Raw genomic sequence first — 15,500 nt, forward strand, 5'->3', positions numbered from 1 at the left:
AGATAAACGCACATCGTATTTCAACACATCAACCACTGTTTGTTTATCAGCAGCCAGCCTTTGCAGCAGCCCTGGATTTTGAGCTGTAGTTGGTCGAAATATTCAGATAAAATCGAAATTATCCGTAAACGAAATCCTTTTTTATACTGGAAAATAATCTCGAGCGTTCAGTAGAATAGCTGTATCGTATAGAAACAATTGGTAACTGAATTATTGGCAAACACATATTTAGACCAAGATAAATTCGGCTGACCGTCCCACAGTGCTTTGGTCGGAAACTGTCAACAACGATTTGATGACATATGACAAATCGCCAAAGTTTGTTATTTTTTGTTGGCCTTGGATAGTTCGCTTGCGAATAAAGAAATTACACTAAATACCCAACGTTACGCAAATCTATTTTTTGTGCACCGTGAGCAGCTGCGGAATTGTAATTGTTTTGGGTAAATTCACGTGTTACTGTGTTTTCCACCCGTTCGTGTAATGTCCGTGAAAGTAGTAGCAAACGCAAAGCACATATTCTTATCGAGAAATCTGGCGCAATATCAGCGAAACCCTTTGCTGTAGGTAGCAAAGGTGATACCTTTGCACATGATAAGCAACACGATGAGTCGAAAGAAATAGTTAATCTAAATTGCGTTTTTTTCTCCCTACGGCAGCTATTCAACATATAGGGGCATTTTTGATTTTACACCAATAACGAAAACACGACGTGAATTTACCCAAAAGAAGCTGGTTGGGTGAGTATGAATCCGCACTACGCAGTTGACCATGAAATCGAGTGCGCGTACATTGATCTTCCTGTGTGACACAGGTCCTTGGAATGGTTTCAAGTTCAACTTGCTAATGTTGGTCTGTTTCCTCTCTTTTTGTAGGTACTCAATGCAACAGCTTTATTCCGTGGTTGCTGACGTTGAAAAATACAACACGTTTGTGCCATTTTGTAAAAAGTCCCACGTGTACAACCGTAAACCAGGATCCCTAAAAGCGGACCTTATCATCGGATTCCCACCGCTGAACGAAAGCTACACCTCGACCGTAACGCTCATTACGCCCACACTCGTCAAGGCAGAGTGTGTTGATGGTCGGCTGTTCAACTACCTGTTGACGGCCTGGCAGTTTAGCCCGGGGTTAAAGGACATCCCACAATCATGCGTAATTGATTTTATGGTATCGTTCGAGTTCAAATCGTTGCTACATTCGCAGCTTTCGAATCTGTTTTTCGATCAGCTCGTTAAGCAGATGGAATATGCCTTCATTCAAGAAGCCGAGCAAAGGTTCGGTCCACCGGCTATCAAGAGCCACGTGTTGGTGTCAAACAAATCATGACCCAGGAACCTGGCGAAGAATGGAAAGCCTCGGAAATTGTAGTTAGCAAATTATGTTTAAAATGTTCCGAATAGCCGGATTTGCGGGTTGCCTGCTACTGGCCGGGGACTGTATTTTTCTGCCCTCCTTCGTAACAGGCCTGCACAGGATGACCTTACAAGAGGAATTCCTTCTCGATATTGACGCTTATATGTTTGTTATGTTCATGTTTTGTCTTGATAACAATGACTATATTTGGTACCAGACGATCGAAATGTGTAGATCAGATATCTTCGCACAGTATAGGCAAAGCATTTTCGATATTCATTCGTTTACCAAACGAGAGAGCGCATGTGAATTGTTGAAATGTACATATTCATCCAATTCCATACGAATTGTTACTTATTTATTTTGATGCCAAAAGTGAAGCGAAAAGCCGAGTCGAATCGTTGTTGATTTGTACATATTATTTAAGAACAAGTGATATGAAAACACGCTTCAAAATCAATGAAAAATTTTCATGATTGTATATGATTTTATAGCTCCGAAAAACCATTCATTACATACGGTTTTCTTCATCATGGATAGTTCAAACTTGGTTAACGTTGCTTTGCATGACAAAGTTAAATAAACCGATTTAAAATTTACACATAAATCAGTCTTTTTAAACAGCTGTTTCTCCACGGATTCTCACTGTGTAATGTGAATCGTCTCGGTTCCAACTTCCTCTAAACATGCACAGGACAGAAATAAACGAAGTTGTAAAATGTAGACATCCTTTTTCATTTGTCTGATGAATGTAAAACCTGCGCACAGCTTTAATCATGGTTTGCCCTTCATTACAACCGTGATGAGTTATGTGGAACTTGTCATTTCCATAACGAACATTCTAAACAATTACTTCAAGGCAGAAACTCCCACCTGTCTGCAATAAACTGGACACGTGGCTGTGGGAAAACATTAAACGCATCGAGGTGAATTGTTGAGTTAAGCGATACTCAAGCGACAAGGACTTATGGAAATCCTAATTGACAGCAATATTTACCAACAATCCAATGCCACGTGATCGTGAACCGAGCAATACAATGTTTTATGTCCTTTCCGAGGTAGTGACGGCATAGCTAATGGCAGGTACTGTGGGCGAGGAATCGTAAATCATTTACCATTTGGTCAAACGCCTCTACAACCATTGACGATGTGGACGTCCAACAGCTACTTCCAACACCGGAAGCCTCTTTTCCGCCATCCGATATAGTTCGACGATAGACGATGGTTTCAATCAATAACCATAAAACATGCCGCCGTCATCGTGTTCCTTTTGTTGTACTTTCTTCATCGTGCACAAACCTTGAATGGGAACACCTCCAATAATAGAGCAAGGAGAATATAGTGGCGTTTGATCCTGCGAGGGACTATTCGTTTTTTACTTTAGATAGGCTCCATCAAGGCTTCCATAAGGCTATGCAGTATACCTATTTGAATTTTAGAACATTCCACACCCACTAACCAATGAATATGTTTTGTTGCCTGGTAGAAAAGCATATCCACCCGCTCGTACACCAAAGGCCATACGAAGGCTCAACCTAACAACCAGGCGGGTTCAAAGATCAAGGCCAACAGCATGCATTTGCATGCGAAATCTAGCTTATGCAAATGTTTGCCCAACGGTCTCATTACTCGATTAGCGGACCTAGCGTAGTTTGAAGCGAAAGAATTTGGGCAGATTTTTCACTCCTCCGTGCCATTTCCGCAGTAATTAACTAGGAGGAAGCAAAAACAAAATCAACCATTTGCCTTTCTACTCCAGACAAGTAATTAAATAATGTAGCGTGGAAAATTAAATCATTTGTAAATTTCCTTTTTATGGTTTGGCTCTCCGAACAGGCGTAGGTGTTTTAAATTATGAGCTCCATGAATTCATAACAAAATAGCACACGTTTTAATTACAATTTCTTCGCTAATCATGCACCTTTTTAATGTCCCAGCATAATAGGAATGCTGTTTTATCTAACGAAGTGTAGTTTAGGGCTTTTCCGGTTTATTATTATTTTTTTCTCTATAGCATCGATCTACTGAGACGGTTTCGGTAGGTGCAGGAGGCTCGACGGCTGACCACTGGCTGAACAAACTCTGCTCAGAAACGATTGCGTGTGAAACGTTCATTAGGATCGTAAAAAACAAAACGTGTGCGCACGACCCTTGATGTTGCCGGCTTAGATAGTGGTCAGTGTGGTGGAAGGGGGAGGGAAATGGAGGCACTGGAGGGAGGGAAAAGGAGTTTCCATTGATTAGCCGCAAAGGAGCAAGGATATCTGCCCATGCCCAGCTGTCGTGCAATCATTTACCGCGGTGTTACCTTCGTTAGCCAGTGATTGTTTCTGTCAGTCCATTCCAGGGTGTGAGTCGCGCTTTAGTTTATGAATTTGGAGAAGGACTATGGATTGGGCAGCAGCACGTGCACAATGCGGGAATCATTTTTTCAAGCTCGTGGAAAAACATGTTTATAAATACAATCCACCAATCCTCATTCAAGGGCAATATGAACTCCACGTGGTTAATTATGGCACCCGGACCATACGCTGGAATGTGAACCAAGTGTTCCATAGGTTCATTTTCATAATCATCACCGGTTTTATAATCCATACAACACACGGTACTTGCTGTTTTAAACACCGAAGATTCTAGCAGGCGCTTCGTTGGGTTTATTACAATTTTATACAGCACCACTGTCCGCTGGAATGCTGTTACAGCTGTCCGCACTGCGATATGACTACGGGTAACTTCGGCTTATTGTTCGGTCCCGTCGGAACGTTTTCTATCTTACGCATAATTAACAGCCCATCCAGTACGCGCCCAAACACGACGTGTTTATAGTCGAGGAAGTTACACTTTGAACAGGTGATGAAAAACTGGCAACCATTTGTATCCTTCCCACTGTTAGCCATTGAGAGCAGACCGGGTGCGTCGTGCTTCAGCAAAAAGTGTTCATCGGGGAAGGTGGCACTTCCGTAGATGCTCATAACACCCGTTCCATCGCCCTGAAGGAATAGGAAAGGTCCGTTCATTAACACGTCGTCACTAAATCGTTAAAATGCTACGCAACAACAGAGAAAACATTAACATACATTTACAAAATCGCCTCCCTGTATCATAAAGTCTTTAATAACGCGATGAAAGCTCGAACCCTTGTATCCTATCGGGACACCATCCTTTTTGTACTCGCCCGTACAGAACTGTCGAAAGTTTTCACACGTTTTCGGTACAGCATCCGCATATAGTTCAAATACCATGCGGCCAATTTCCTGTCGATGGCAATGCAATGCTAAGATTACTATCCTCCTGTAGGTTGCATACGGAATTGTACTAGTACGTTTTCTACCTACCGCTGTTCCGACGGTAATATCCATAAACACCACCGGATTGCTAGGATTGCGTAGCTGTGATTGCATCTGCGTCCAAGTAGGCATTTTCGTTTGGGAAAGAGATATTAACCACACAGTTCACAAAAGTTACTCACTAGCACTTAAGATTATCTGCGAACCGGAAAAAGAGCGTCCCCAAGCACGTTTCGATTTGGAATTCGCGCCGTTACGCGTGTAGATTACCACAGAGCGACCGGTTTCAAACTACGCTAACAAAATTAATGTACTGAGTTTCAATGAATAGCGTGTTATGTATCGGAACTACCGCAACTCTTCCTATGTTCGTTAAACCAAAATGCAAAATACGAAATGACTCCGTTTGATAATGACAAAACTGTATTTACCGACAAAGCGGGATTCAAAGATGACCGCCAGGCTGGTACGGTCATGAATTTGGCACACCAGCTTCTGACATACAGGATACCGATTCGACACGTTCGACGGTGTCGGACAAAAACTTTTTACATGCCAATTGATTTTTCAAACAAACAAACCATTTAAACGAGATTCTACTTTTATAACTAACCTAATAATTTTAACTATTTTATTTTATAATTCTTTAACTTCTTTCAACTTCAATTAACTAAATCTTTGACACGTGCTGTCATTAAAATTGTATTTCACATGTCCATTGGACCGACTATCGTGCCTGTCGCGGACCAATCAGCGATCGCCAACGAAACACGACAGGGAGGTCACTAACACCGACATAAGAAAAGAGATCTTTCCGAAACTTTGCTTCGAGAAGACGTCGATTTGATTCCTCAATTTCTTCGAGTAAGTAAAGTGTGTTTTTGGCTGTTGGCTGTGAGGGCCACGTAATAGAAACGAAATTATTACGCAGGAGCTTCCTTTGGTGGATTCGATCGGGGGAAAATATAAAATACGCATCTTTTATTCATCAGCAGCGGCGAAGCGGATAATCATGTACTGCCGGTTGCTGGTTTGTCTGTGTGCCCTTGTGGCGTTGGCGTTTGCCGGTGAAGCCGACGTTCTGGATTTGACCGATAGCGACTTTGCCACCCGTGTTGCGGAAACAGAAACCACCCTTGTGATGTTCTATGCCCCATGGTAAGTTTTACATGCAGAACTTACTTTCCCTTACAACCGATTAGTCGGTTTGTTGCGAAATACATTCCATTTTGTATCGCTAGAGGAAAATCTAGAAGCGAAAAAGAGAAGAATGTGCGGGGTGACATATTTCACTCATCCGTCAATCGTACCACACAGAACCGATGGCAATAACCTTTCGAGTCAGCATTTTGATTGTTTTTTTTTCTTCTCTTCACCGATTACCCGGTGTTTCGTTCCAGGTGTGGACACTGCAAAAAACTTAAGCCCGAATATGCAAAGGCGGCCGAACTGCTGCGTGGTGACGATCCTCCGATCGCGCTAGCCAAGGTCGATTGTACTGAGGGTGGTAAGGATACCTGTAACAAGTTCAGCGTCAGTGGCTATCCCACACTGAAAGTGTTCAAAAATGGCGAAGTGTCCCAGGAGTACAATGGTCCGCGAGAGGCAAACGGTATTGCAAAGTACATGAAATCCATTGTTGGTCCCGCCTCGAAGGATCTGTTGACGGTGGAAGCGTTTGAGGCATTCCTGAAGGTACAGGAAACGTCCGTAGTTGGTTTCTTCCAGAAGGAGTCAGATCTGAAGGGTGTCTTCCTGAAGTACGCCGACAGTCAACGGGAACGGCTACGGTTCGGACACAGCAGCGCGCCAGAAGTGTTGGAAAAGCAAAGCGAAACCGATGCTGTGTATCTTTTCCGTGCCCGTCAGCTGGCGAACAAATTTGAGCCTGACTTTGTAAAGTTCGAAGGAACCACCAAGCAGGAGCTGACTGACTTCGTGAAGGCTAACTATCACGGTTTGGCTGGAGTGCGCTCGCGTGACACTACGGCCGACTTCAAGAACCCGCTGGTGGTCGTGTACTACGCGGTGGATTACGTAAAGAACCCGAAGGGCACGAACTACTGGCGCAACCGAGTACTGAAGGTGGCGAAGGAGTTTGCTGGCCGTGTTAACTTTGCCGTCAGCGCTAAGGATGACTTCCAGCACGAGCTGAACGAGTACGGATACGATTACACCGGCGATAAGCCCTTGGTGCTGGCCCGTGATGCGAAGAACCAGAAGTTCATTATGAAGGACGAGTTCTCGGTAGACAACCTGCAGGCATTCGCCACAGAGTTGGAGGAGGGCTCTCTGGAACCGTACGTCAAGTCGGAACCGGTGCCAGAAAACAACGATGGACCGGTTAAGGTGGCCGTGGCTAAGAACTTCGACGAGGTGGTCGTAAACAATGATGCTGACACGCTGGTTGAGTTCTATGCTCCGTGGTGTGGCCACTGTAAGAAGCTTGCCCCGACATTGGAGGAGCTCGGCACCAAGCTGAAGGATGAGGCTGTCTCGATCGTGAAAATGGATGCCACCGCTAATGATGTGCCATCTCACTTCGAGGTGCGTGGCTTCCCGACCCTGTACTGGTTGCCCAAGGACGCCAAGAGCAGCCCGGTCCGCTACGAAGGTGGTCGCGAGGTGGACGACTTCGTGAAGTACATTGCCAAACATGCGACGAGCGAGCTGAAGAGCTTCGACCGTGCCGGCAATGCGAAGAAGACCGAACTGTAATCTCTTACCTTTTCCGTTCAGATCGGCAGCCATCAAAAGGTGGTTTTCTACGTTTTCCTATTAAGGCACTGTTCAGGCATTCCAAAGGCTGCTGATTTCATCCGTTGTTTTTTTGTCAGATCTATCAAACACTCTTCATTTTGTCCCCTTTCTTTTTTATACGTGTGCTAGCGGATTTGTATTGGTTACCACACGTTTTCCTAAGATTAAGCATGTAGGATCGAAAAACAAACAAGAACTACACCAAGTCGGTGATACCGAGAACAAAAAGGAACGTCGTCCTCTCAGCCAACGGTTATCGAATACTATGACTTAGGGTGATACGGTATCAACAGAACGAACAACAGCTTACAGCAGCAAGCAATTACTGCTATGGCACATGGATGCGAGGATGCGCAAACTGCATTTAGAACTGAACAAAAATCTGTTTTCTAGATTTAATTTTTCTCTGGCTTATCGTAGTACTTGAGCATTCGATTCGGGGCAAGCGAAAGGTATAAATAGAACACTACTGATAACGAAATCTTCTCCCAGGCATGCAACAATCTCCCTTTTCTGCAGTGCATGATGGAGATGAATGTTTGGTGAGCTTTTTGTTTGTCCGATTCATTTGTTTCCATTCTTACTCTGTTGCTGTATAATTGTGTACTGTGAAAGAGCATTTTTTTAAATAAACAGAAAGGATCTAACAATATTTAAAGAAGCTTTCCTTATGCACGAACAAACATTCCTAAACGAAAGGCAAGGTGCGTTCCATAGGCTCTTAACAAGTCTTCCAAGTCTGCACACATCATAAATTTTCAAGTTAACTTTCGTACCGGAAGCTTCGTGATTTTTTTTCAGAACTTAATCAACAGGAAGTTTTTTCTAGAATTTTAAAAACATACAAGGTTCGTATTGTTAACGACCGTCACGTGATCTATTCCTCGAGGGAATAGGACGGAGCGCCTGTCACGCTTATCTATGTTGCAAGAGAAACATAGTTCTTCAACGCAGTCAGCGTTAAAACACAATCCCATTACAAGCTTGTCGTGTGGAGAAAAAAGGTCACTTTAGCATGACATCAATTCACAATTGCTTACACAACATTATGGCTTGTACAAATTGCTAAACATTGTACCTTTTACCCCCCTTTAACTTCCTGTTTCGGTTTTCAACTGCAATATGATTTCATCATGTATGGGACCATGCTTCTAGAATGTTTCTGTTTCGCGTGTTCTGTTTCATGTTTATTACATTATTTTTTATATAGTTTATATGTTCCACTTTCGCTGCTTATTGCTCTTCCGTGGCATGCGTTTGGCCGAAGAGAGATCCAAACAGCTCATCCTTTGCATCATCTGTCCAGTCGTAATCGGTTACCGGGGCCATAAAGTTAACCAGCTTGTTATGTACGACGTAACTAAAATGTAATGGAAAACCTTTTATTATCTCACTAACGTCTGGCAAACTTTCTTAACCGCTTACCGTATCTTTCGGCCCTTGGAAGCTTTTGTGTCGACTGTTTTCTTCATCTTGTTGCGTAGTCTCTGTAATTCCGCCAATTTTTTGGCAATCTCCTGCGGACTATCGGTGGTGCTGGTTTTGTACTCAATCAATTCCCGCAGCATCTGATGGTAGAAATCGGAATCGTCGAAAATTTCTCCATCGTAAACCGACGATGTTGATGGTTCTTCCGTTGCTTCCGGCTCATCTTTTCGCAGGTCAGCTGAAGCCGATATCGTTTCCGCCGACGATACTTTCCTTCCCAGCAGTGTATAGCCACCACGATAGAGTTGCGTTTTACGCACAAGTTCCTCACGATTAATAAGGCTGTCCTCTATTTTTCTCAACACCGACAATGACTGCTTCGGATTATTTCGCATCTTGGAAGCAACATTTGTTCGATCGTGCCACTTCGTTAACACGCTGTTCCGGTATTCCTCCATATCTTTGCATCGCCTAGCAAGTATCTGCTCGTATCCGTCCAAAGCCATTTGTTTCGCATTAGCGTTTTTAACCGATGGCGCTTTCCGTTTCGATCCACTCTTGAGTAGATCTTTCGTTTCGGAATATCGACCCAGAAGCAGTTCCTGAAGCTCAAGCATTTGTTCCATCGTTTCTGAAACGATTTTTGTCACTTGATCTGACTTCTGGCGAAATTCCTCGTTCTGGCATGCAAAATTGCGATAGATCGACGATGACGGTGGTAGGCTGTTGGAGGCAATTAAACAGGGCTGTACCTTGATGCGCATTTCTAGCAAACGTTCCCAAATTTTAAGCTGATTCTGCACCGCCAGACCTTTATTGATCGCGTCCTGACGATTTTCTTCCCTGATCAATGTTATCTGCGGCGTGGATGATGGCTTACTCTTACTCCTATCCGTGTATTCTGCCAAGGATTCCTGATCATCATCCGTTACATCTTCGGAATCTTCTTCCTGATCGCTATCGTCATTTTCCTCGCTATCACCGGCGCTGTTCGGTTTTAGCAATACAAGCGATTTTGGTTTCTTTTTTCGAAACATTTTTGCATCCTCCTCCTGCTCTTCACTATCTTCATCACCATCCAAATCATCCTCCGCTTCGTCGGATTCCTCATCAGATTCCTCATCAGCATCTTCATCGCTGAAAGTTTCATTTCGCGACGAGACGGCCCCCTTATACTTCCGATCAAAGTCTTCCAGAAATCGAATGTTGCGCTTACGGAACTCACTTAAAGCCGCATTCGTACCCGCATCGTCCGGTGTTTCATCAAACTCACTGAACTTTGGTGCAGTTTCATCGTCAGATTCCTCGGCACGTTCTTCCGGTGCGAAAAGCTTGTTTAGCTTGTCCGAAAGAGTAGCTGCCTTTTTCCTCATCGTGGCCAGCTTGGAGGTCTACCTAGGCACTTTACTCCGAACCGAAACGATTTAATATTTAGGACACTTTTGCAGTAGCACGAGTGAAAACATGTGCCCGTGCGTGTTTGTTTTGATTGTGAAGTTTGACGTTTCGACTTGCAACAAACAACCCAGATGTTGTTGATGATGATGATTGTCAAATGGAACGGTGTTTAAATGGATGGTGAGAAATTTCCCTTTTTGTCTATTAAAATAATTAAAACAAATTACGGCACACGATGCAATAAGTACAAAATGTAAAATACCTTATTGATCCATTCATCGATCTACTGAAAAAACAATGTTCATTTAATTGTGGCCACAATCACCTGAACAACAATCTCTGATTACCTTGTTTCATTCGTTGACCAGCGATGCGTCAGATCGAGAAGGGTTGTTCCGCAGGTGGTGAATGAAGTGGTGGAAGAACTCAGAAAAGGGACAGAGTGGCATCATAAGCAAAGTGAATTGCGCGAAGTTGGCACACATTGTGTAAAGAAAGGGTTAAATAGTGGGGAAGTGGGAATATCATGTCTGATGAGCAGTTCTTTCGTGAAATAAGAGAAACCATGATCGACGATACTCGCAAGATGTTGGAAAATGCTGGAGTTAGCAAGGGCAAGAAAGGTTCGGTGAAAGAAAACAACAAATCAAAGATTAGTAAGAAGCCGAAGGACAACGAAGAACTGCTAGATGCAGGACTAGCAAAGGATACGTCCACTTCACGTGAGCTGAAAACGCAGCCCATTTTACTCGATGTGAAGAAACTCGAGGAAAACGATTCAGCTGCATCTTCGTCGGGCCTCCCCGATAAGCGAGCTGGTAAGGTCACCTTTGGAAACATGGACGAAATAGTTAACGCTTTTGCGAAGGAGAAAGCAACCGAGAAGGTGAACAGTAAATCGGAATCCGAAGCAGATGAACCACCTCCACCGCTAGGACAGCCAGAGCTGAGAAGCAAGGCGTTTAAGGAAACAAATATCAAAAAGGATAAGATGAAACTGAAGGGTGGCACTAAACAATTCGATGCGAGAAAGGACAATGCCAAACCGATTAAGGATGATGCAGCTAACGATCGGGTATCGCAATTGTCGCGAAAGATCGATGAATTGGTGGTCCAGATTAATAATATGAAGAAGGAGTGTAAAGAGAATCCCGGTAAACGCAAACCTGGTTCGATCGCTGCTGGTACATCAAACAATCCACTAGAAGGGAAGGACAAATTCCCGGAGAAAAGGACAAAACCGACACAATCAGTATCGGAATCTAGTAGCAAGACGGAGTCGAAACGGAAGGACAAACCACTTTCTGTCCCATCACCGAAAAGGGATAGCACCCAAACGATGACGGACGAAACGCTGGAAAGCGATGAGTTGCCACCGGAGCATAAGCTACTGGTTAAGCTATTTTTGCTAAGCTCTAGTCAGCGGAGAAAGTTTATCGAACGGCAGGGAATAGAGCTCGGTCTGCTTGATCCACATCCATACAAGAAGCATGTGGTGCTGGTTAACAAAAGCATCATCCCCGTTGCGGAAAAGTTGGTTTTGGAGGCGAAACAATTTCTTGCCGATAGGAATGGAGCCGTTGGACCGATCACATCGTCCAAGGAGCGTATGGAGCACCATGCGCAAACTGCAACCAGCAGCAAGCAGAAACGTGAAACTAGGGGATCGTACGAAGATCAAATAAACTTTCTGCTAAGCGGTGGTAAACGGAGCTCGAAATCTAAAGCCGATCCTGAGCTTCTGCTGGAGAACGTGCGGGACAAAGCGAACGAAATCATACAGGAACGATTAGATTCGTTTGTGCAGCAGTTGGTCGACAAAAATGTCGGTTACATGATGGAGGGAACCATACGCATCAATGCGCGCAACAATATACAGTCGTTTGTTGATGATGCCTCACGCACTGGGAATATTTTTATAAATTCTATCCTACTGCGCCGATGCGCCATGGAAGGCGATTTGGTTCGGGTATTTGTAAAACACCAGACACCGGATTCCGAGGAAGAAACGGACGATAATTCTGACTGTGAGAATGAATCCGCGGAAGAGACCACAAACCCTGCGGTAAATTCGACGAACAACAACGCCGGATTCGTCGTGCGTATCCTGGAAAAGCGTCACAATCGTCAGTGCGTCGGGAAGTTCCTGCAGACTGCAGCGGGTAAGAAACATTTTCGAATGTTTGTATCAAGAGATATGCGCATTCCGCCGATGCGTGTGTTCAAGCAGGATTGGCCAAATGCCCTACTGGAAGTAAAACCAACCAAGCCAAAGGAGGTCGATCGAAAGGCGTCGCAAACGAATGAAAGCACGGATGTAACAGACGTATTATATCACGCCGAAATCATCGAGTGGCAGGATGAGATACCGATCGGTACGATATTGAAATCCATCGGAAAATGTGGTGTTCTTGAGGTGGAAAACGAATCCATTCTCGTCGAACACAATCTGGATGTGAAGCCTTATGGGGAAGACATTTTAGCGCAGCTTCCGGCAGTACCATACACCATACCGGAACAGGAGTTGGCCCGCCGTGAAGATCTTCGCGGCGAATGCATATTCACGATCGATCCGGCAACGGCACGCGATTTGGATGATGCACTAAGCTGCAAAGAGCTTCCAAACGGCAATTATCAAATTGGCGTACACATATCGGACGTGACATTCTTTTTGCGCGAAAGTTCCCCACTGGATGAGTTGGTGAAGCTTCGGGCCACCTCGATTTACATGGTGGATACGGTGTACCACATGCTGCCAAAGCAACTGTGCAATACTTGCTCTCTGCTGCCCGGTGAAGATAAGCTGGCCTTTTCGGTGTTTTGGGAAATGCAACCCGATGGGACGGTGTTAAGTACACGCTTTGCTCGTAGCGTCATAAACTCTTGCTCGCAGCTATCGTACGAGCACGCGCAGCTTATGCTAGACAATCCGAACTGTGAGTTGGATGAGGATCAGTTTCCCGAGATACTGCACGGATACACTGCAAAGACGCTTTGCAGAATCGTCAACACTCTGCAATCGATCGCGGTGAAATTACGCCAACGCAGGATGGATGATGGCTGCCTGAAGATTAACCAGCCGAAACTTACGTTCCGACTTGATCCTGCCACTGGGCGACCCATCGAATACGGTGCATACCAAGTTCGTCCGAGTAACGAGATGATCGAGGATTTTATGCTTCTTGCGAATACGTCCGTTGCGAATGCCATATATAAGGCATTCCCAGCGATATCGCTGCTTCGCTCGCACAGTCCACCGGCGGCGAACATGATGAAGAATTTGGCTCGAACTCTGTCCCTGCACGGGCATGCATTATCGTACGCGGGTCCGAAAGACATCCGCGAATGCATGGAAACAATCATTGCTTCGTCCGAGAATCCGGACGCGACCAGAAGTGTGTTGAGCGTGCTGCTCGCCAAACCGATGATCCGGGCACAATACTACTGCTCATCGTTTGCGACCACTCCCGAACACTTTATGCACTACGCATTGGCCATACCGATGTACACACACTTCACTAGCCCGATTCGGCGATATGCGGATTGTCTGGTGCATCGGGTACTTGCCGCTATGCTGGAAATCGATGTACCACCGAAGCGTTCGCCCGAGGAACTGCAGTGTTTGGCGTTCATTTGCAACGAGAAGAAGTACAACGCCAAGTTGGCTGGTGATGCCAGCTCTTTGCTTTACTTCCGACACTGGTTGGCTTCGGTTGGTGAATACGAAACGGAGGCTGCTGTTATGGGATGCGGGACTCATTTTATCGATCTGGTGTTAATTCATTCCGGTATCGTACTTAAAGCTGCAACGAAGGTAAGTCGTAAGGTATTCGTGCGATTAATTGCAGACTCTACTAATGTGTCGTTTTCTTCTTTTAGAAACTTTCCGCTGTTGCAACGATCGTGATGAAATCCGTCGAACCAGTCGGAAGCTGTATGTTGATTCCGGTGGATACCTCTATACCGCCGGTTAAGTTAACAATGTTTAGTAAGGTTCGCGTCACCGTGAAGGTCGTCAATAATACGATTACCGTTTGCTCAATTCTTCCCCTACGACAGGAGGAAGAAGTTATATTATCGCAAACCCTCGAGAAGTCGGTTACTGATTTAAGCGCGGAAATGAAATCCGCTCGTATATATTAAGACATTTCGTGCAATGTTGCATTTGTCTCACAAAACGTAAGGATGTTCACACTCCATCACACATTAGGTATATGTTGTTTTTTGTCAATTCGATCAATTAACGTACGTAAAATCGTGTTTCTACAGTTTCTACGGTTCGCACACCGTTCGATGATTTTTACATCCTAAATGACGCAGAAATAATTGTATATGTAGGTACGTGTTTATAGAATTAAACTGTAATTTAAGCGATAGTGCGGTGGCTGCTATCAAAGCTTTAAAATTCAGCTCGATTCGTATGCGCGATGCACGATCCGGTTTCTTCCTTTGGCGCGTAATGACCATTCGGTTTTTGGTTAGTAAGGCACAAACTGCCAGTCAGTAGGTAAGGCAATTGTAGTACTAAACAAGATGAAGAATTATTTTACTGCTTTTAGTAATTGCGTGTATGCACGTGGATAAGGCAATCGCGTTTTTTATAATACCATCTCCCTCTATTTGGGGTATTGTTTGAGAAAGTAGCTGTATAACAATGTTTGCGTACGTTGTCGATAATTATTTGAAGAACATTAACAATACTTCGGACTTCTGTGGATATGTGCAATGTGTCTGAAATGACTGAACAACATAAAGTACCTGCTTAAGGACCTGCCGTTTTGGAATCAGCATATTTATTTACCAATTTGATCTCGGTGTAATAGAAAAGCTTTACAAACTTTGTAATATACCTAGTAATTTTGGACAAGAACCAATTGTTTAACGAATTGTGTTATATCTATAAAATTTATGTTTTTAAAAATCTATCCAAATAGAATGAATAGCATTGTACAAATCCATAATACCCCCAGTCTGGATCATGGTAATTCATTCCAATTATGTGTATTTCAGTCATAGATTGATAATGACTACAGGTTGAGAGCAGAATGATTGATAATGATTGTATAAATAAGTATATTTGGAATACTTTTAACAATGGCGAGCTTTTTAGTATCTAGAAGCGAATAAAATTAATGTGAATCAATAATAGGTACTTAAATAAACGATAGAGGCAGAGATTTGAAAACAAATCCACGTTGAACAATTTTACCTCGAAATGTTATTTGTTTACATTACCATCAGCTGTTGGTGAACTCAACTACGCACTTAAAA

The 15,500-nt window shown here is 43.9% G+C and overlaps 5 protein-coding genes across 7 annotated transcripts; 3 read left to right on the forward strand and 2 right to left on the reverse strand.

Moving 5' to 3' along the window:
* The first annotated feature begins 332 nt into the window (after positions 1 to 332).
* Positions 333 to 1,823, forward strand: LOC125768140 (coenzyme Q-binding protein COQ10, mitochondrial). Its single transcript, XM_049435401.1, has 3 exons — positions 333 to 563; positions 660 to 740; positions 876 to 1,823. Exons 1-3 carry the CDS (start codon positions 484 to 486, stop codon positions 1,327 to 1,329), a joined length of 615 nt encoding a protein of 204 aa, XP_049291358.1. The 5' UTR covers positions 333 to 483; the 3' UTR covers positions 1,330 to 1,823.
* A 1,975-nt stretch (positions 1,824 to 3,798) lies between these two features.
* On the reverse strand, positions 3,799 to 5,150 carry LOC125768143 (peptidyl-prolyl cis-trans isomerase H). Of its 2 annotated transcripts, XM_049435405.1 has the most exons (4): positions 4,850 to 5,150; positions 4,692 to 4,757; positions 4,434 to 4,610; positions 3,799 to 4,346 (listed from the first exon to the last, which is right to left on the reverse strand). In XM_049435405.1, the coding sequence occupies exons 2-4, from the start codon at positions 4,755 to 4,757 to the stop codon at positions 4,053 to 4,055; spliced, it is 537 nt and encodes a 178-aa protein (XP_049291362.1). In that variant the 5' UTR covers positions 4,850 to 5,150; the 3' UTR covers positions 3,799 to 4,052. The 2 variants fall into 2 exon arrangements, with proteins under 2 accessions (XP_049291362.1, XP_049291361.1); XM_049435404.1 differs by having other exon boundaries at positions 4,692 to 5,148.
* Positions 5,151 to 5,397: 247 nt separating this feature from the next.
* Positions 5,398 to 8,055, forward strand: LOC125768128 (protein disulfide-isomerase A3). Of its 2 annotated transcripts, none has more exons than XM_049435383.1 (3): positions 5,398 to 5,507; positions 5,636 to 5,801; positions 6,044 to 8,055. In XM_049435383.1, the coding sequence occupies exons 2-3, from the start codon at positions 5,656 to 5,658 to the stop codon at positions 7,359 to 7,361; spliced, it is 1,464 nt and encodes a 487-aa protein (XP_049291340.1). In that variant the 5' UTR covers positions 5,398 to 5,507; positions 5,636 to 5,655; the 3' UTR covers positions 7,362 to 8,055. The 2 variants fall into 2 exon arrangements, with proteins under 2 accessions (XP_049291340.1, XP_049291341.1); XM_049435384.1 differs by having other exon boundaries at positions 5,412 to 5,507; positions 5,639 to 5,801.
* A 449-nt stretch (positions 8,056 to 8,504) lies between these two features.
* LOC125768127 (protein Aatf) lies at positions 8,505 to 10,313 on the reverse strand. The gene is made up of 2 exons (XM_049435382.1): positions 8,829 to 10,313; positions 8,505 to 8,763 (listed from the first exon to the last, which is right to left on the reverse strand). The coding sequence occupies exons 1-2, from the start codon at positions 10,202 to 10,204 to the stop codon at positions 8,637 to 8,639; spliced, it is 1,503 nt and encodes a 500-aa protein (XP_049291339.1). The 5' UTR covers positions 10,205 to 10,313; the 3' UTR covers positions 8,505 to 8,636.
* Positions 10,314 to 10,423: 110 nt separating this feature from the next.
* LOC125768115 (DIS3-like exonuclease 2) lies at positions 10,424 to 14,818 on the forward strand. Its single transcript, XM_049435338.1, has 2 exons — positions 10,424 to 14,043; positions 14,109 to 14,818. The coding sequence occupies exons 1-2, from the start codon at positions 10,756 to 10,758 to the stop codon at positions 14,370 to 14,372; spliced, it is 3,552 nt and encodes a 1,183-aa protein (XP_049291295.1). The 5' UTR covers positions 10,424 to 10,755; the 3' UTR covers positions 14,373 to 14,818.
* Positions 14,819 to 15,500: the final 682 nt, after the last annotated feature.

Source organism: Anopheles funestus, chromosome 3RL (genome assembly GCF_943734845.2).
Source record: "Anopheles funestus chromosome 3RL, idAnoFuneDA-416_04, whole genome shotgun sequence".
NCBI classification, from domain to species: domain Eukaryota; kingdom Metazoa; phylum Arthropoda; class Insecta; order Diptera; family Culicidae; genus Anopheles; species Anopheles funestus.